Consider the following 20,867-nt stretch of genomic DNA (forward strand, 5'->3'; position numbering starts at 1 on the left):
GTATTAAATAGTCTAGGGAGGTAATAGGTCCTCATGAAAGTTTAGTATCGCAACAGCAAATCCGACCAAAGTTGGGATATTTTTCAGACTCTTATCACATAAACATATAAGAAAAGTAAGGAACGGGTAGAGCTACTATGAAAATGTAAGGTAAATGATCAAACAATAATTATCAATAATAATAAATAAAGACAAAATGAGAAGAAAATATTCACATCAAATCAATCGCTATATAAAACGAGTCTTTTCATTGTTATCTAACAATAAATATAAACGATATCATACACAATATAATTTAAGTAACAATCAAAACAAACATTATACTTAAACTAATAATACAATACAACGGTAACAACCATCCAAACAAGGTGTTAAAAAAATCTTTAAAAAGAATGAGAAGATCTAAATGTTCTTTTATTCTTCTATTACTTTGCTGTTCCTATACAGAAAATCAAATCAAATATATTTAATACTATAATTTTAATTTAGGAACTAAGTGTAAAGTAATTTTTCTTATTTGGCACAAATTACGGAACAGCATAGTCAGGACTTAACCCTTCTATTTGAAAATTGATTCAAACGAAGGATTTATATAATCGGAGCATCGCCGGAGTATTTTGTTCGGAGGTTTTATGCAACCGGCGAAGAAATCGAGCATCACCTGACCTGACCCGACCCGACAAAATTGATTTCTAAAGGAACCCTACGAAGGATTTTGGGTTTTTAGGGTTCCATTTCATGCTTTTACGAATGGATATCGACACTGATATTTCTCATTGGATTCTCGAATTCATCCTCCGGCAACCGCTCGACGACGGCATTCTTAACGATCTCATTCACGTTCTTCCACTCTCAAACGACAAGCCGAATTTAAAAAAGGCGCTGCTTATCCGAAAAATCGAATCTGAGATTTCTAACGGTTCAGTTAATGAGAAAATCCTCGAATTTCTCGAACTGATTGAGGAACTAAATCATCAAGACGGGATTGAAGCTTCAGAGGTTATGAAAGCCGCGTATTGTGCGGTGGCAGTGGAGTGTACGGTGAAGTTTTTGAATAGTGAAGGGACAGGAGGTAATAAAGGTAAGTATTTTGACGCAGTAAGGAGGATATGGAAACGGAGAATCAATTTAATGGAGAAAATGGAGAATGTAGGGTTTGTATCCGAAGAGTTATGGAGTTGGAGGGATGAAATAGAGGCGGCTTTATGGGATGATAAGTGTTCTTACAGTGTGATAAGGAAGAGTAAAGGTATAGTTGCTGTTGAGTTGGTTAAGTTTTTTGTTAGAGAAGCTAAAGAGAGAATGGGGTCTCCTTTTCTTGATGTTGTGGCGGAAACTTACCAGTCTGATGAGACAATGAAGGCACTTTTTGGAGAGGTGAACAAAGAAGGAGCTTGCTGCGGAAATGACAGAGGTAATGTGTTATTAAACTCTATGATATGATCAAATTTGGATGATAATTTTGTACCTATTATCTGCTTATTGCTCCAGTTCAATGAATGATGACCAAATTCTGTATGTTGGTGTTAAGTGTTGAATTATGTGCTTTTTTTCTGTAGTTTATATGGTCACCCTTGATTAGATATAAAGGGAGTATTTTTGACATTTCCTAGTAATACCAATATCAGTTTATCCTTGTTATAAGGGGTAAAAGATTACTTTTTGACATTTTGCTTGCTGAACTCGTATAAATTTCATGAGTTTTATGTCTAGATGATTGTTTTTCTGCTTGCAGAAGTGTCCAAAGGAAGTGCATTGCGCAGGAAGAAGCATGTTGCTTTCAAACGCACCAGAGGAGGTATCAGGATCAGTGATTCTATTGAGTCAGAACTTGAGGCATCTGGTGGAGGTGGTCAGGATGGTTTACCGCCTTCAGCTGAAATACAGAAAGCAGAGAAAGCACTTAAATTGAGTTCATTGGAGCTGCGTGCTATGGTAAAGGATCCTCTACCTGATGCACTACGTCTTGCTGAAACTCTTTCTTTGGCAAGGGATAATATGGGTCATCAGCCTGCTGAGAATAGCAGTGACATAGCCCCTCCTCCAATGGCCTCCAGTAGCAGAATGGTTCAAGCTAGTGGGGAGAAATGTGAGGCGCAGCATAATTGTCATGATAATGCTGCATCCAAGCCAGACCGAGTGAACCAAAACAGTGCTGCCAATCCACTTGAGGTATATGCATCAAAAAAGATTTTTTTCTCCACCTGCTTAAAAATACACGGCCAAATGCTGCTTCTTGGCATGTATTGATGCACAATGCTCTTGAATGTGTAGTAACTTGAAGTCTTCAATGCAAGATAGTATTTGTTTATCCTCAAAGCTTTACTAGCCTAGTGACTAAAGGATTTTTTGTAACTAAATGTGCAAAACTTTTTCCCAAGCCAAGTAACGAAATGATTCTTTGTATAGTAGAGATTAGAGAGGTTAGATCAGATATTAGCTCTAGATTTGGTTTTGCAAGAGGAATATTATAGCACAAACATTAAAGCATATTCTTATTTGAAAAAAATTGTCCTAGGCACCAAACTGTATTTGAGAAAAATATCCAAATAGAGAGAAACAAATTTGTAATTTTATGCGTGCTAATGGAAACAAACGCTGAATTTTATATACAGTTGGATGATTTCTTCGACGAGGTAACTGAACGATCACCAAGTAAAGCGAATAGGGTTACATTACCTACACCAAAGACAACGAAAGTTTCTCCCCTGAAGAAGTATGAATTTAAAAAGATCACCACGAGGAGAAAGCCCATGAAATGGAGTTCGTTGGAAGAAGACACTTTGAGAACTGGTGTACAGAAGTATGGAGCATCTCTTACTTCCTCTGACTTCAAAGAAATAACGACACAAGGTTTAGTGCTCTAATTGTTTTCCTTTTTTTCGTAGGTATGGTACTGGAAACTGGAAGGTCATCTTAGACACTTATCATGGCATATTTTCAGTGAGGACAGCAGTAAGTGTTTTCTGATACTACTACTATTTATAGACTGGTCGTATATTACTCCTACTTATGAAGTCTAAACAATTTTGTGCAGTGCGACTTGAAGGACAAGTGGAGAAACATGATATCGTAGGTATTTATTTTGAAGAAATTTCACTCTTGTATGAGAGCCTTTTGTTTTCTTAAGCAGAGGTATGGCCTTGTATATTTTTTTTGTATCATGTAAATGTCAAACTTCCTCCCTGTGTATTTTGTTAGATACATAATACTTCAGATGAATGTTATTGTATATCATGTCTCTCTGGAGAAAGCTGTGAGCATGCTCATATACACTCTAGAAATAGTTGCCTTTTTAGGTACTTGTGACTAATTTAAATCAGTGGATACAAATTTCAAGCTAAAGGACTGTGAAACAAGTGAATTACTAAATTTCAAGCTCAACTGATAATGTATCCAGATGCCTTTGAGATTTCAAATTGAGTTAGTTAATGGTTAAAAAACACAACAAAAGTATCACCTTTTTTTGCGAGTTTCATACCTCAACTCTCTATTGTTCTATTTACCTATCTATAATTCTCTTCGTATTAATACACACATTGATGCGTAGTTGGCCTACGCGCATTTGTACTTGGCATCAATGTGTGTTTTAAAAGAGAGAGAATTTAGGTAGGTAAAGAGAACAGAGGTATGAAATCCGCGAAAAAGTAATAGTTCTTGTGTTTTTTTTTTTTACCATTAGCTCTTTCAAATATTTGTACATGTATTGTGACTATCATCTTATCACAAGCTTTGTTGTCGATTGAGAACAAATATTTGGCCAATTCAATATTGAGGTGCTTTTTAATACAAAAGGAGTGATGGTTTAGGCTGATAAAGAGAATAATGGATTGTTGAGATATAAAACTCTGCAAAAAAGTCAAAGTTTAGAAGCTTTTTTTAGTCATTAAGTCTTTCAAATATTAATACTATTGATATTAACTTAATAATGTTGACGGGTTTCAATTGTTTTTTGAAGTTGATTTTGAAGCGGCCAAACTTTAAAGACCTTGTAAATTTCAGCTAGTATATTTCAAATAGGGTTCCTAAAATGGTTATTATTGCAATTCGTTCATAATAATGTAGTGAGTGTTCACTCAATTTATCTGTTGTGATTTTTAAAAGTAATCGTCTCAAATTGTCATTTTAGAAGTTTAAGACAACTAAATATTTTTTCTCATTTCTATGATAGTAAATTAGTAATTGTTCTAGAGTATTACAAACACCTCACCCTAAAATAAATAAAGAATTTTGCGCTAATAATATGAACGCTTTTAAATTGTATTTAATGGTAATAGTAAATATAAGTATTTATAACCAATACTTAATACAAATATCGTTAAACGCTTTAGCAATGGTATTAACTCAATTATTGTTAAATGTTTTTGCGGCTGCTAATAGCAAGACCTATTACAACTAAATGTCTCTTTTATTATAGTAGATCAAATGAGTAAATATTTAATGAAGAGAGCTTATAGCTTAAGAAATAAACAATAATCAGAAAAGAACCTTTCAAATTAATGTCTTCTAAAGAACGTGTAAAAGAGAAACATTGACAAATTATTTAAGACAAAAGAAGTATCAATCACTTCTTTACTTTAGATTGGTGAATTTGGTATAGAGAGGTTTACCTCCGCTTTAAACGTCTTTTTCCCGCCTGTTCAAGCCACTAATAAGCAGATCGAGTAGAAGAGAACACTCGGAACTAGGTTGACTGAGATTGCCAACTGCAAGAAAAGAGAGAAAGTAAGTCGGAAACTTAACGAGCAAATGCCATGTGCTCTATCAATCTAGTCTCAGTCATTCCAGCAAGCGAGCGAGTGAGACTAATGAAACCAAGGTACACTGAAGACAAAGCAATTCATTGCATTAATCTTCCTCCGTCTCAATTTATGTAACACCATTTGACTTGACATAAAGTCTAAGGAAGACTTCTAAAATTTGTGGTCTATAAATCCTTGATCATTTGTGTGAGAGTGAATGTGACTATAAATCGTTTTATTAGGATAAATGAGAAATTTAAAAGTTAAATATGATTATAAAAAGGTAACATTTTTGCACGGACTTAAAAAAGAAAAATGTGTCACATAAATTGAAACATAAGAAATACTATTTAGAGCAAGAGGTGTGTATCAACGGATTCGGTCCAATTTTATATACAATTTGTCAATTTTTTTAATTTGTGAACGCGTTAACCTGATTATCAAACCACTAAGATATTTATTATTGATTTTCAATTAAGCGATTTTTGATCCTTAATGGTTTGATCGATAATCAATAATACAATGCTCATATAATCATGTATACAAGATATTCATAAAATAGAAATAGTAGCAAGATTTTGTATACAAGATATTCATAAAATAGAAATTGTAGCAAGAATACAAGTGTAAGACATATTGTTCGAATTTGTTCTCAAAGACACGCACAATAAATTGCGATAATAACATTAACTTGTATGTCTTTGTCACAATCAAATCTAAAATTGAAAAGAGAGAAGGTAATACTAATTAGTGCCGAGAAGAGAGAAGATAACGGAATAGAAAGACCAGTTTGAGTTGCCATGGTCAAAAGTAATACTGAAATTTAGGAAATAAAGTTGGTACAATGTTAAAATCATTGTTATATAATTAGGAATAAAATAGTAATTTTAATATAATCTTATCGGATGATCAATCAAAATCATAAAATCGAAAACCGAATCAATAACCCAATAAAAAAATTACAAAATCATTAAACCAATGGTGTTTTTCTCTGTTCGATTTATCGGTTAAACCAAATTTTGCACACCCCTTTAGAGGCCATAAACTTGAAATCTTGCTAAAATAATGGTGCAACCTAAAAAGAAGCAAATGATGTGACAAACTTCCCTGAACTTTGGTAGTTTTTCCTTGATAGAGTACACATTAGGTAAAAGAACAAAGTACATTTTCCAGCAGACGGTATGTATGAGAGAACCCACAAAAAGTGAAGGAATTTAAGACACAACAGACTCCTTCAACTGTGAGTATGTATAACACCTCAACAATGAGGTTGTGAACAACACTATATATCTTAACAAAAGGCTCATATAACTGGAAAAAACACAAAAGAAATTACCAAACCAAAGGTAGGGACTTAATTTACGCTTCGGCGCCTTTACCCCCTGGTTCAACATCTGCAGTTTTCACAAATCCGTTATCAGGATGGTGCCCTTCACTCTCACTGGCAGCTTGTGACAGTAAAGAGTTGCCCAAGCTCTCGAGCCTGTTCTGCGTTAGATACTCCAGGGGAAGGTTGGTAGCATTAACAAGGGAGGTCATGCTCATTCCAGCAGTGGCCTCAGCTAGCATGTCATCATCACGGTTCGGATGGCAGTTCAGGTCCAACTGTCCCTTCCCAGGTCCGAACTCCTCCACTTGATCCCCGTTCGAATTCTTTTCATTGTCAGAGTGATTCATGCGTTCGTTCTCGGAATGATTCATTTGAAGCAACTCTATTCCACTCGTCATCCCATCTGTTTCTGGTTCATCTTTAGGAGGGACCTGATCTTTTGCCTGTGCAAGTTCTGCTTCTCGATCTGATTGCTTTTTCTTCTTACGCAACATGAGTGTTTTAAAACGACGTTTCACAGTCAAACAGACATTGCACTTACACGTGGGATGGTGCTTGCCCTTCCCACTTGGAGGCTGAATGCACACAATGCAACTGCAACCAGGGCGATGCCGAGGATGTTTTGTTGTGGCTCCAACCGAAGGCTCTCCCATGTCGCCAATGCTATCTCCCATGTCGCTAGCAGCAACTGTTGCCAAGGCATCTAGGCCAGAAGACTCTAAATCTTCATTGTTTTCTACAAGTTTTCGCCTCTTAGGGTCTGGAATGAGGAGACACTAATAGTGAGTTGACTTAGATTATCTAAACAAAGGTAAGCATAATTCATATGTTTCAATTTATAAAGTGTTTCATACAAGAATTATAATGCATCTACTATTTTTTGAAACTAATTTGACTCATTCATCATAAAGCCCTTCATAAACCGGGTGGCAACAAAGAAGCTCTCGAACTTGCTGGAATCCCGAAGGAACATCAATGTAACACATTTTATTTGGCAGCTCTTTAGGATGTTAGGGGGCGTGAGATACGGATTGTGCAATTAAAATATCACAGATAAAAAAAAAAAAAAACCAAAAAGAAAGCTTCCCCACCAACCATAGTGAAACAGATTTCCTAAAGTGTAGTGCTTTGAGCAGATGAACATCAAGATATAAATGAAAAGTCGATTTCCTAGAATCAGGAGAAAAGTCTGTTTAGCAGAAATTCCTTAATCTCACTTTTTTGAAATGTTTTTTAAAAATAAACCTTAAAGCTTCAAGATGAACCATCAATTCCTAACAGAAAGGTGCATTTTGTAAATGCAAGTAAACGGAAAAGTGAGTCCTTAAACTTGCATTACTTGCATTTACAAAATGCACAGAATTTGATGGTTCAACTTGAAGCTTGTACATAGAACTATTTATTCCTTGTGAAAAGTGACCTTTTAGCGACGAAACCTTTTAAAAGCTGTTACTCAAAAGCACATTCAATCTTCTACCAGCAATAAACCCATTTAAATCACACGTTGTCATTCTTGCCCATATATATATATATATATATATTTCCTTACTACTTCTTGATCATATCCTCGTAAAGATTGTGTGTCATTAACAAAGAATCAGCAGGTAAAAAAAATAGGAGGGAAGATTTCTGTTAAATAATGAGAAAAGATATCTAATACCCTTGCCAACTCTAAGGAGAGCTTCCAGTTCCCTCGGACTAATCTCATCAGGAATAGCACAAGAGCATCTGTAATAAAGTTTGCAGAAAAAGGGTAAGAAACGGTCATTCTTCAGAGAGTATCTATTTAATATATGAAATAGCACACAATTTGTATAGGCCAATTCCCATAAAACACAGAGACACACATGAGACAAAGCAAATGCATCTGAAAAACACGATTCATTCATCTAACACAAACGTATCTTCAGTTTGTACAGACTACCAATATCATAGTAAGAAGCAACTAAATTTGGTAGAGCGGAATTACACCCATGTTTATGGTTTACCTACCAAGAGAGAGACCACTACATGGGTAAAAAGCAAATTTTCTTTTTCTTTTAGCTATGTGATATCTTAAAAAATGAAAATGATATAACTAGTCTAGTCTCAAAAGTGAATCCGAAGTGGGAGATCAATGGAACCAGATATAGACCTTCTTGAGTCCCAAATATTGTCAGAACAAGTCCACTTTGCAGGAAGGAGAACGTGAAAAGGCAATCTACGCCATTTAGCACAGCTGTCACATTGAGCCCATTGCTCCTGATCCCTGTGCAACGGTACAACAGAAATCAGCATTGAAATCCAACAAAAACAAAATATCAGACAGATAGCAACCAAACATTTCTCGTAAGTGTAGTTTTGATATGACCAGCAAAGGCAAAGGTGAACATTATTAACAAAGCACCAACAGATCTTAGAGCTTTTTTGCTCTTTTTAGTTTTGATAACATTGGTCTGCACAAGTTGATCCATTGACATAATAGATAACTACAAATAAGTTTCACTCGGTACATTTAGTTTTTCCCTTACCCAGAAGATCGGGCAGTAAATATTGTCCTCTTTCCAAAGACTGGTGCTTCCTATTGAGGAAGAAAAAAAGAGAATTAAACTTGATTGACTATATGAAAAACGAACAATATAGCATTAGAAGTAAAGAGACAATTTTTGTGGTTTCCGTATTTTGGTTGCACTTACTTCATATTCCTCAAATTCACAGTCCTCAACCACAACAATGTTAGGCTTGGCAGTTGGAGATGGCCGTAGCAATTCTTGTATTTCTTCCCAAGTGATTCTAAGTTCCATAGCATCATCGGCATGCATAAGAAGCCTCTTATTTTTGGACCCAATGTTTCTTGCCTTTTTCTTCTCTGACATCGGCACTTGCCGGTTCACAGTATCATCACTTGTCCTGCCGCCATTCTTTTCATGTTTTGGATGGTAAAAAGAATTCGCATTACGGGAAAGAGCAAATTCAAATGCTGCAAGCATGTGACAATACCTGCTTTGCAAAAACACCTAGAAGGCTAGAGTAAACACTCACCGGAAGGTTATCAGCCATGCCAGAAAATGAAGTTTCTCCAGAGCCATTGCCACTGGGAAGGTTAGGCGTTTGAGGATCCTGTTTTGCATACAAAAAGAGGGAAATAAACTCACTTCACTAATCAGGAAAAGAGCGCTAACTATAGCAAACAATGTTTCTGTAGATAACCTGCATGTCAACATTGTTTGTTGCCTTCCGAAATCCCATAACAAGCTTTCCTCCAGGATCTATTCGACTGAAGATCACTACAACAATAGACCATAATTAGTATTTCTATCTGAAAATCATAATCGCTATCAAATGCAGAATCAATTGATGACCAAACTAAAGGAAAGACAGTATCTACAGTCTGATAACTAGCCACTCTGCCAGAGATGGAAAAATATTTCTTTTATTAGATGAAAGCATGAACATTTACCAGTATCACCAGCTTGCAATTGCATATTCTGTATACAAGGGGTAACACCCTCCAAAACATACATCCGGCTGTTGTTATTGGGCCAAAATCGGAATTGAAATGTCCACTCTTTACCCTTAATATCCTGAATCCTTATAGGTAGACCCTCTGATTGGTTAATTGGAGGGAAGTATGCCTGCATAGGAATTGGCATTGATTAAGCAGAAAAGGTGCATTGCAAGCTAACCATTCGAGGCCATAAAGATAACAGGCAAGATATCATATTGTCTAAACTTCACAAAGTAGATAAAAATCTGAAGAAGTAACTATTACTTCAGCACATGCTTTGGGAAGAACCAGACGGCCTATTCGTCCAGCATCACTGGCACTTAGGACCTTCTCAAACAGTGGTACAATAGTAGACTTTAAGCTGAAATTCCAGTTAAATGAAACAAAATAGGAGCGATACACAACTCAAAGATAACTAACAGCAACCAAAAATAATACGTTGTCAAGGATACTCTCCAGCTAATTTCTCCAACTCCTGGTCTGTAATCCGAGGCCAGTATCGAGGCAGTAACTGACTGCGTCCACCACGCCCTTCAGCAGGTGGCCTTGCAATCCGTGCTTGTGAAGCCATTCCTTTGACTGATTCAGAACCTGAGGTGGGGCTAGGTTTGGGGGGCTTGGGCAATATATGGCGTGCCCTTTGGCCCTGTTGGAAGGGAGAAGTTTTGCTTTGTTCCCTTCCTTCAACATCTCCACCAAGAAAAGGCTGTCCTGAACTTGAAGTACCAATTGGAGTACTTAAACAGAAATTTAGAGACGGCTGATTGATCGATTCATACATATCTTTAACACCTTGACTTGGTCTCTCATTATCGGGTTTGCCAAAGAGAGAAGCTCCAATGTTCTGCTGATTCAAATTCGAAAAGCATGTGCCAACATTACCAATAGGAAGCATTGTATCTTGTTTCTTGTCATTCCTCTGCGTTTGAAAGAGTTGACCAGGCTCATTGGTCTGCAAAAACTTTCTTCGTTCAAAGTCATTCTCATCTATTTTATTCTCAACGCCCAGTGGCTGTGCACTCTTAGATCCCAAGGTGCCATTAGGAAAATCATCACCAGGTATCTGCAAAAGCATTTATAAGATGATTTAAGACTCAAATTACATCAACTGACCATCAGCTAAATTTGTCAAAGAGAATACTTTCGGGGAATGCAACAATTAGTAAAAGACCACGTGAAGTGGGCATACACATTCAAAGCACACGTAAAACGAACTCCAATTAGATAAGTGAAATAAAAGAAAGAGACAAAATTCATTTGTCAATATCTTGAATTTGTTTGTTTCTTTCAAGGATTAGGTTTTGGCTTTCCGGTGGGATTGTCTTTCAATGTTGCATGGGCACAATATAGACGCCAGATATATGGTTATAATAACACCAGAAAACCAAAACACATAGAATGTTTGCTCTAAGTGAAAAAGCTGCATCAATTTGCCGAATTACTATGTGAAGGTTAGAAAGTGATATACTAAGGTGGCAGTTACAATTTTCACTCTGGATGGTTACTTAGTACTCCAGCATGGAACCACATTGCGATTAACGTTACTCTTCTCCCATAATGGAGACAAATTATTTTGACCCTGCATTTTTAGATACTTACCCATATCTTTAAAATATTATTTAGAAAGTTTTCTTAAAATATGACAAGTAAAGATAAGACACTGTATTCAAATATACCAAGTAAGCTTGCCAGAAAGAGCATATATCAAGTATGACAAGTGAACGTCTGAATATCAAATAATCAAATATTAAAGCACAGAAAAAAAAGAAAAAAAGAAAAAAGAGAGCAGCCTGTTGTGTCTGTGTTGCAAGGAAATGACACTTGCATTGACACAATACAAACACAAGATACATAGGACGATTTATCTTAAGTGCAAAAGCTGTCTCAATTTGCAGAATTACTATGTGAAGTTTTGAAAGTAATATTATGCAGTGGCTGTCCGAATTTTCACCATTGATGGTTATCAGCATGAAAGTAAACTGCCTTTGGCTTCACTCTTCTCCCATCAATGGAGAGCTAATTTTGACCCTGTTGTTTTAACTATATCCACACATCTTTCAATTAAACAACTACTAATACTACTAACGCTTCATTTCCAACTACAAACCTCTCTATAATGGTGTTGTTTGCCTCGATATCTCTTTGTTGCTATAGTGAAGTGTTGTTATAGAAAATACATAATGTAACATGAAAAATCAATTCCAAAACAATCTTGGCCATTATAGTGAAATGTTGGTATAGAGGTCAAAGGATTGTTGCTATAGAGAAGTTTGACGGTAGTTGGATCGCTCTATAGTGAAATATATAATCGCACTATCTGCTTTGCTCTATTTGCAAGTATTATTCCAATAATTCAATAACTTGAGATTCTCTACCTCTTACTACATACACATCTCTACACAGACTGAACCTAATTACTATAACTAGAAGTGAACAATCATGAGTAAAATAATTTTTTTTAGTACATGACAACTAAAAATAGAGAATTTATGTCAATTACAAAGTAAGCTTGCCAAGAGAGAGCAAAAAATAAATTTGACAAGTTAATATGTGCATATGATACTAAACGTCAATAAAACACAACGAAGTTTATATAAAAAGAGGTTGATTTATTGATTGATTAGAGAAACAGAAATAAATAAAGGAGAGTACGTACATATGTTTTATAACTATACAAATATCTTGACCCATGTACCTTTTTCTATTTACAATTTTCTTGACCATTTCCTTTAACAAAATCTTTTTTCATCCAAAATTTTAATATGTAAATGAACAATTCTAGATTTTCAATACCATTTCTTTAATGCGATGAACCTTAAAACCAAGTAACCAACAACAATCACCAATTTAATTTTTTATCCATTCCAATAAGTTTGACGTCTTTCCATGGATAAAAAGTACTCTTCCTTTAATAATTTAAATTAGTAATCCTATCCCAATTTTTATTACATCCCTTCCATTTTGGTGCATTCGAAAATATTTCACACTATTCCACTAATAAATACTATTTTATACAATTTTCACAAGTTCTTAAAATTCAAATCTATTCACCTATCAAATTTATGAGACGTGAATTTTTCTCTCTTAATCTATTTCTTTCAACTATTAGGTTAAGTTGTTCTTACATTACTAATTTGTAAAATATACAAGTCAAATGATATCTTAAACTGCTTATCCAACCAAATGGTGTCACCTAAATTAAAAGGAGTAAAAAACTACCACTATAATTTATTATTTCACATCTTTGTAACCACTACTAAATTTTTACATTCCAAATTATTATTATAAACGCTTCTTTACTAATCATGGTATAATAATCTTAAACATTTTATCTTATTATCTATACAAGTCAAAGTATGTATTCGTATTGGGATGAAGGAGTATTTTTGACAAACTACTTCATTTTACTCATTTGAGTTATTGTTTTTACATGCTCTAAAGTTCTCATATAATTTTTCTTTTTTTAATCCCTAAACTAATCAAATGCGATAAAGTAAAATAAATAGAGCAAAACATGTGAATGAGGCATAACCATTTTACAAAGCTCAAGGACTTCAAGCTATTTTAGGTTCATCTCCCTAAAAGTGAGGTTATCAGCATATTTCATGTTCAAACATCCTCATATTGAGTTGTTGCAGTAAAAAGTATTGGAGAGAAATTCACTGTTCCTCCTTCTCCATAAGCGTATTTATTTTATTCATAAAATAAATTGCACTAAGATGCTTATAATACTAAAAATTTTAGAGAGCACAAAGAAGTTGTAAAATCTTCTAAGTCATTTACATTTTCTAATTTAAGCGAAAACTATGGTGTGGAAGCATTTGGCTTTCTAGAGAAGGCCCCTTCAAAACATATCCAATTTCTTTGTTTCCATAAAGTCCATCCTATACATAATACTCCTTTAAGACAACAAGGATCTACTACTTTAAAGTTAAAATGATTTTTTTAAGGATGGTAACAGTATATTCATCAGCACAAAACGCTGGCTGGTAACCAAATTTACATAAAAAGATCCAACGGATTAATCTGTCCTTTTCTACTTACAAGGATTGTTTTGCTTTCATTTTGGAACAACAAGGCTTTTCTACATAATTCTAAAGCCATGTTGGACTTCATGAACTCATAATACAACCTGCGAATCTCTACAATTAGGTTTATACTTTTGGATGTGATTCCGGCACATCCTTGGTTCTACTTTAGTGCTCTCCCACACCGATGCAGCGACCTACAACCATCCTTTAGTTTTCTATAGAAGCTGCAACATTATAGGGTTAAACAGAAGCAGCAAACCTTCCTACTTCACTAGCAGAGAATATGCAACGTAAAATTACTCATGAGATCTAATGAAGAACCAGATAACAATATAGAAGTTAACAGAGTTTATGAGACAACGTTAATATATGGTATACTTGACCAGGTTACTGTTAAGCATTAGCTATCCAAGTACAATGATGAAAATGAATATGGTGCTGAGAGATTATATAAGCATATAAATTAGTCTCATTAATCCAGAATAGGAGGGAGAGAGGCAGAAGACACGATACTGAGGTTTTAGGTTCACTTCACAACTAACTGCATACACTCTATGCAAACCCTACCCCTACCTTGGGAGGTAGACTGGTAGAGAGGTTATTTCCAATAGACTCTCGGCTCAAGGGAAAACATATAAAAAAGAAATAACAGAAGTGAAGAAATCATGGCAATTACTACAAAAATGAATAAACAATTTTAAAAAAAATAAATAAGGATACCTGTATTGGCCTGATGGAATGACCATCCAAATGACGTGCACATTTTATACATGTAACACCTCCGTAATCCAAGTACTCATACAAATATTTTGAGGCAATGCACCCACAGTGTATAGGCTGCCAGACCAAATGAAGATAGAATCAAAAACACTAGTTGACCATGCAAGTCTAGTACATGAGATTCAGTGACCTACCTTTCTACAAGTTCTGCATTCCCTCCAACCAGATTCATCCGGGTGGAATGTTTCACAGAAAACTAAATTCTCAAAAGCAGATCTACAGATAAAAAATGAGGAGAAATCACAACTTTCGTTTACTGATTGCATAATTAACTAATAAATAGCTAGGCAGAAATACCATATAAATTACAAGTCAACTATAAGTCAAGACTGATGAAAAGGCTCTTACTTTGTGACGCTTGTATAAAGAAGAGCAAAGAAAAAAAATTAACATTAGCAATATGAGTCCGGAACAACATCAGTGTCATACAAGGGAGCTCTAAGAAAGAAGTTGAATTTCCAACTGTAAGAACTTATACTATGATTTTCTTTTCTATAACGTAAGGTAACAACTATAACAACTTATACTTCCGATTTCAAGAACCAAAAAGAACCACAGTAAGTCATCAACAACCAAACAGTTGACAAAGATGCTGACATACCATTTTACATGGGAAGACCAACAAAAAACAACAGAGCAAGAAAGTACTACTGCCTCAAACGATAAACTATTTTGTGCAAGTTATTATCTTGGAACTCGCTGCAACTAACTATAAATGCCTTAAGTGTTTTAAGATATAACATGGAATCATATAAGCCCAAAACTAATGAAAGATCTCATCTTTACTCCCAATGACCAATAAATCATCAAGTTAAACTCATTTTTCTTCTAAAACTACTGAAAGATCTCATCTTTATTTCCAATGACCACTAATTCATCAAGTAATACTCATTTTTCCTTTGTTAAAAGCTTGAAAATAAGAAAATGAAAACATAAAGGTCCTTTGAATTCTGACCTTCCATCTCCTTCCTCTAAATTAACACCTCAATACTTTACGAAATACACATCGAAGACCAAACTATTACACGTAATATGTAATCACAGTATGCACTAACAAAAGGTGGAGGGCACTCACTCTTGAAGGAGAAACCAATATGCCACAAATGTGATATTTGACTAAAAACCCAAAATTTAGGAACAATCCCATAATGCAACAAACAGAAATTTCTCTACAACAAGAAAAAATAAATTGCCCCCCTCTATTTCAGGGAGATCCACAAAAACCCCATATCCCCAGACTACCCTTTACATCAGAAAATCAACGCAGATATATAGCAAAAAAAGCTACAATTAATTTAGTACAAGATAAATTAATTACCCGCAGTTGTAGCAAAGCTTAGCAAATCCACCTGATTTGAATCCCCATCCTTTCTTCCACTCGACCGACGTCGTTGCACGACATAGCTCATTCATGCAAATCATTGACCCCATTTTTTCCCTAAAAATCAAACCTTTAACAACAAATCTTTTAAATCAACATAAACCCTAAAACACCCATCAAGAAAACAGTAAACCCAGATCAAATAATCAAAAAAAAAAATTAAAAAATACCTTCAGTATCAAATGTAACGAATACCCAGATGAAAAATCAACCTTAGCATGAGCACATAACTTACAAAATCTTGAACTGAATCAAAATGGGTCAAACACACACACTGTAGAAAAAATAAATAAATTATTAACGGTGGTGGTCGGTGGTTGGTCGGTGATTTCCGATGAAGATAGAAAAACAGAGCAGATAAAGATTCAATTTTGCAGAGAATTTTAGAGAGAGAAACAAAAAAACAGATTTTTTTTCCAGATTTTTAGAGAGAGAAAGTTGAATGTGTGCATGCAGAGTCTACATAGCAAAGAAGATGAAAGAAAAAAAATGGATACACAAAATGCATGCACGACACTTGAAGACAGACACCCACCGCAAGGTCTTCTTCTATACTTTACAGAAAAATTTCCTTTTTTTTTTCCATACAAATTTAAAACAAATTAATTCTTGTTTTTATTTTTTAATATTTTTTAAAATTATTTTATTTACTTTTGGTCAATTTTTTCGGACAGTGATACGATTGACCCCTATAGTTTCGTGAATTCCCATGTCCCCTTTTGGTATTTATGACGTCAAATATATCTTTTTTAAAAGAAGTCAAGATTTACTGTTTTATACTTTGAATAAAAAGTTACCAGGTCAGGTAAATTTCAACATGAATGAATCTAGGAAAAAAAGTGTTATTTTTACTGATATAATATAATGTGGAAAAGATTTTTATATATAATTATGAAAAGTTTGATTTTGTAATTCATTGTGAATGTTAGTATTATTTATAGTTTATTCTTGGAAACTTACATTAAAAACTACTATGTTATTTTTCTTATCGATTTTTTCTTTTATTTTGTTTTTGATTACGTTTATTTTAAATTGAGGGTCTAGAAAAAAATAGTTTTTTATACCATAAAAATAATAAGATATGTGTATATGCTATACTTTTTTTCAAACCCTACTCATGAAAATATCAAGAGATTATAAATGAAAACACAAATGATTTTTGTAGGAGTTTTTGTTAGATTTAATTTGTAGGGATCATATATGAGATCATTTTGTGACTCTTTATAGATAATGATGATATAGTGTGTCGAATTTTTTCACTATTATGGTATTTATATTGCTAAAAGATCAAGCATGTTATTATAAAGATAAAAATGAAAAATTAAAAGTTAAAAAGAATTTTTAAATATCAAAATGTGTTTGTTTAACACATTGAAAAGGGACAAATATCATATAATGAATTTTATTTTATTTTTTAATTATTTTTTTTAAAAAATGTGTTAGTATTAAGCTAAATAAGTCAAGCCGCGTGCATGTCAGTTAAAACAAAATCTGATTATTAACAATTCTGATAATCATGATATCTTTTCAAAAATATTCATGGCATGAAATAAAATTGACTAGTGTCATATTTGTTGACGTATAAGATAATTATAGATAAATTTAATTAATAAGTATTAATTAATATTACGATATTTAATATATTATATAATAAATTAAAATTTATTCATAGTCTAAAAAGATTTGTATCTTAATTATTGTTGTATATAATTTCAATCCTTCTATTTATGTATGAATGTTGATTATAATGTGATAGTAAAATTGTTAGAATAGTTATATTAACTTTGACTGATTAATTAATTTAACACTAAAATTGGCATCAAGGAAAATATATTCATGAATTTTTCATGGTTTACTTCCTACCAAACGCACCCTAAATGTCAACCCTTTGCAAGTTTTTTTTTTTTTATACATTAAGATATCATGAGATTATTTCTAGCATTTAAGGTTTACTAGTTAGTTTATATTCTAGGAGGAGTAATAATTTAGATATATTTGTATGAGTCAAACATAGAAAAAATTATTGAAATATTTTGAAGAATCTTTAACTAGTCAATTATTAGTTTGTTGTGTTATTGTTTTTGACTTGATCGTATTATGTATTATTTTAGTTTGTCATCATATAACTACAATTAGTAAAAATAATGGAAGTTCACAATGTTTATATTTTAAAACTATTTGTAAATAATCTCAAAGTATATATTGTATAGAAAATTTATTATTTCTCAACCTATATGCACATAATCTCAATTATACTAAATGAGTGAGGTCTGCTTTAGAGATTAACATATATATTAAAAGCCTATATGAACATATTCTCAATTATACTAAAGAGTGAGGTATATATGCTTTGGGGATTTAACATATATAAATTAAAAGTTTATTTCATGTCATGGGAAAGCTTACAACAACAGTACTATTCATGTTTAATCGTCTCAAACTGATAAAAAAGTTATGCAAAATAAATATTAGCCCAACTCGATGGTTTGGTCGTTTGGCCCATCCAATAGATGATACAAGTTTAAATAATTGACCCATCTATTCAGAATAGTGAAGATTTTGATCAAAATTTTCTTACTCATTTGAACTTCGCTCGAATTGGAACTTTTATATTCATTCACTTTCGATTTCAATATAATAACTTACCTATTATTTTAAATATTTAAAAACATTTTAACATCAATGGAATTTTAACTTTTCAGTATTAAAATCAAAAGCCCAACGATCTTTTTCTCTAATTGGACTTGGTCCGGGTTGGACTAATTATATATAATAGAAACAAAGTTACAAAGATAGCAAAATCGAGCCCAATATAAGTTTAGCTCCTAATAAATAAAAAACGTAAGACAAAGGTGATTTTAGGAATAATCTTCCAAATACAATCAATCAGCTGACCTACTAGTTTTGATCGAGTTTTAGATAATTATCTCAATTATTTAGAATAATAATGAAGAGTTTGATCAAGAATTTCGATTCAATTAATAACTTACCTAACAAGTGCCTACGAAAGAGCTGTTTTTTTCTTCTTCATGAATTCATTAGGTTAGAATATATATAAATGTTGAAACGAAAATTGATAGCTGTCATAAAAATAAAATAATAATATATCTTTGTGAAAGGTGCATGGCTTACTAATTTGTAAAAATAATAACAATAGTAGGTATGTATGCATGTTAATTTCTAGGTTTATATAGGAGTAACATTTATTTTATCTATATTTACTAGGGTTTGGTTTATCATGCATGGTACGCACGTTACGATTATTTAGGAGAATGACATATCACCCAATTGTTACATTATGTTGCAACATGTTCATTCACCAACATGTATTCATGTCTACCTTCCATAGGTTCTCCTAAATTTGGTAAAACATAATTGACGCGATAAAATTAGTCTATAAAAAATATAATTCACTTAATTTATTTAAATTCAGACTGATTAATATATAGTAACTCGTATATAATATATCCTAAACTAATATTTCTAGATTTGACTATTATTATTGAGTTTTGTGCTCTAATTACAATCAACCTAATACTTACTCCGTTTAGTACTTCACATGCTTATGTTGTATCTAATGTTAAATTCCTTAATAGAGATCAATTCTAACGAGCCTTTCTAATTCTTTTGATTTGTTAAATTGAACGAGTAAAATTAAATATTTATTTTTATTTTTTACTATGTAGGTAGCTGGCCACGTGTAATATGTCGGTATACCTTAAATGATGCTTATCCTCGTTTCAATTTGTTTCTTAAGAGACTGGTAAATTAGGGAAAGAAAATAAATATTTGGTCTCATTATTTTCTGTTTTATTGCCAATAGGACAATAAGACTAGTAGTGCCCTCCATATTTACGAAATTGAATGTGTTTGTTTTTTTAGTAAAATCCAAGTATGAGGTTTGATGAATTTCCTATGCATGAAATATTATTATTCTTATTATTATTTTTGTTTTGCTTGCATGTGTATGGTGTATATTGGTAATAGATTTGGCAAAATAATAAGTCTAGGGAAAAAGACAATTTAATAGCCTGCCAAAAGTCATTCATTGCATGGCATGATAACTAATTCCTAATTCTAGACCTACTTTATAATTTACTTATTCACTATCTATCAATTGCGTAAAAAAAATCTTTAACGATAATTAATTAATGACAATAATTTAGTTGTCATTAAATATGTATTTTTAGCAATAATTAGCACTCTTTATATATGTTCATAAAGTCTTTAGCGACATTGGATTCAATAACAATTAACTAATATCGGTAAATTAAAGGTTTTAACACTCTTTGTTAATGTGGATATTTATTGTCGCTAAAAGATATTTTTGTTGCAATGATCTTATTTATCCCATTGTGAAATATTATCCAACAGGGCTAGGTTAGGGAAACTTGAACATGTTTGTTTTGTGCACACATAAAACAAGACTTTTTCGACGTGGATTATGATTGGATGGTTGAGATTTCTCCATCTTATAACTAGAGGTATATTAACTAGAGATTTTAAGGTTAAACATTTGAAAATGAATTTTTTTTGTTCGAAGTGTCGCTTCTAGAAATAAGCCGTGCAATGCGTAAATTCAAATTTAGTTGAACCTCAATAAATACTAGACACACAGTAAATAGTAATAACAAAAATAAAATTATAATCATCTGAAAGTTTCCAATACGTCTAGTATATGATAGTCGTCTTTGAAACTTTCGTTGTTTCCATTTTTAAAAAAATGCATTATACAACAATTATATGATTAAAATTTCTAATAAAAGAAAAGAAAAAATAGTATAATTTTCCAATTAATTAATTAGGAAATTACAGTGAATAGATTTTCCCAACAATAAAAAATTGTTTAATTATCCAAAACTTTCGTAAAGTATATTGGTCAGATAAGATATTTAATAGATGTCAAATATCTTTTTCTGCCTGAGCTAGAATCCTTGTGTCAAATGTCAATAAGATGAAATAACAAATACTTCAGGAAAATTGCAAAACTAAAAGTTCACAATGAAAATGAAAACAAAAACGAAACAAAAGCTGCCGGATATTCTCATATATATTTTTAGGAAAATAAGTAAAATATATTTCGTAGATCGCAATGTGTTAACGACACCATGACATT

At 32.8% G+C, this 20,867-nt stretch overlaps 2 protein-coding genes across 4 annotated transcripts; one reads left to right on the forward strand and one right to left on the reverse strand.

The window, feature by feature from the left end:
• The first annotated feature begins 476 nt into the window (after positions 1 to 476).
• On the forward strand, positions 477 to 3,284 carry LOC102603861 (uncharacterized). Its single transcript, XM_006350820.2, has 5 exons — positions 477 to 1,414; positions 1,736 to 2,172; positions 2,616 to 2,803; positions 2,889 to 2,955; positions 3,038 to 3,284. The coding sequence occupies exons 1-5, from the start codon at positions 739 to 741 to the stop codon at positions 3,074 to 3,076; spliced, it is 1,407 nt and encodes a 468-aa protein (XP_006350882.1). The 5' UTR covers positions 477 to 738; the 3' UTR covers positions 3,077 to 3,284.
• A 2,551-nt stretch (positions 3,285 to 5,835) lies between these two features.
• On the reverse strand, positions 5,836 to 16,354 carry LOC102604197 (B3 domain-containing transcription repressor VAL1-like). Of its 3 annotated transcripts, XM_006350822.2 has the most exons (15): positions 16,287 to 16,354; positions 15,922 to 16,025; positions 15,689 to 15,821; positions 14,505 to 14,586; positions 14,311 to 14,427; positions 10,012 to 10,622; positions 9,824 to 9,920; positions 9,512 to 9,686; positions 9,262 to 9,338; positions 9,094 to 9,171; positions 8,748 to 8,972; positions 8,583 to 8,632; positions 8,207 to 8,320; positions 7,733 to 7,800; positions 5,836 to 6,832 (listed from the first exon to the last, which is right to left on the reverse strand). In XM_006350822.2, the coding sequence occupies exons 3-15, from the start codon at positions 15,799 to 15,801 to the stop codon at positions 6,102 to 6,104; spliced, it is 2,538 nt and encodes an 845-aa protein (XP_006350884.1). In that variant the 5' UTR covers positions 15,802 to 15,821; positions 15,922 to 16,025; positions 16,287 to 16,354; the 3' UTR covers positions 5,836 to 6,101. The 3 variants fall into 3 exon arrangements, with proteins under 3 accessions (XP_006350884.1, XP_006350885.1, XP_006350883.1); XM_006350823.2 differs by lacking the exon at positions 16,287 to 16,354 and having other exon boundaries at positions 15,689 to 15,808; positions 15,922 to 16,280; XM_006350821.2 differs by lacking the exon at positions 16,287 to 16,354 and having other exon boundaries at positions 15,922 to 16,280.
• Between the last annotated feature and the right edge of the window lie 4,513 nt (positions 16,355 to 20,867).

This window comes from Solanum tuberosum, unplaced genomic scaffold, assembly GCF_000226075.1.
Source record: "Solanum tuberosum cultivar DM 1-3 516 R44 unplaced genomic scaffold, SolTub_3.0 scf00128, whole genome shotgun sequence".
NCBI lineage: Eukaryota > Viridiplantae > Streptophyta > Magnoliopsida > Solanales > Solanaceae > Solanum > Solanum tuberosum.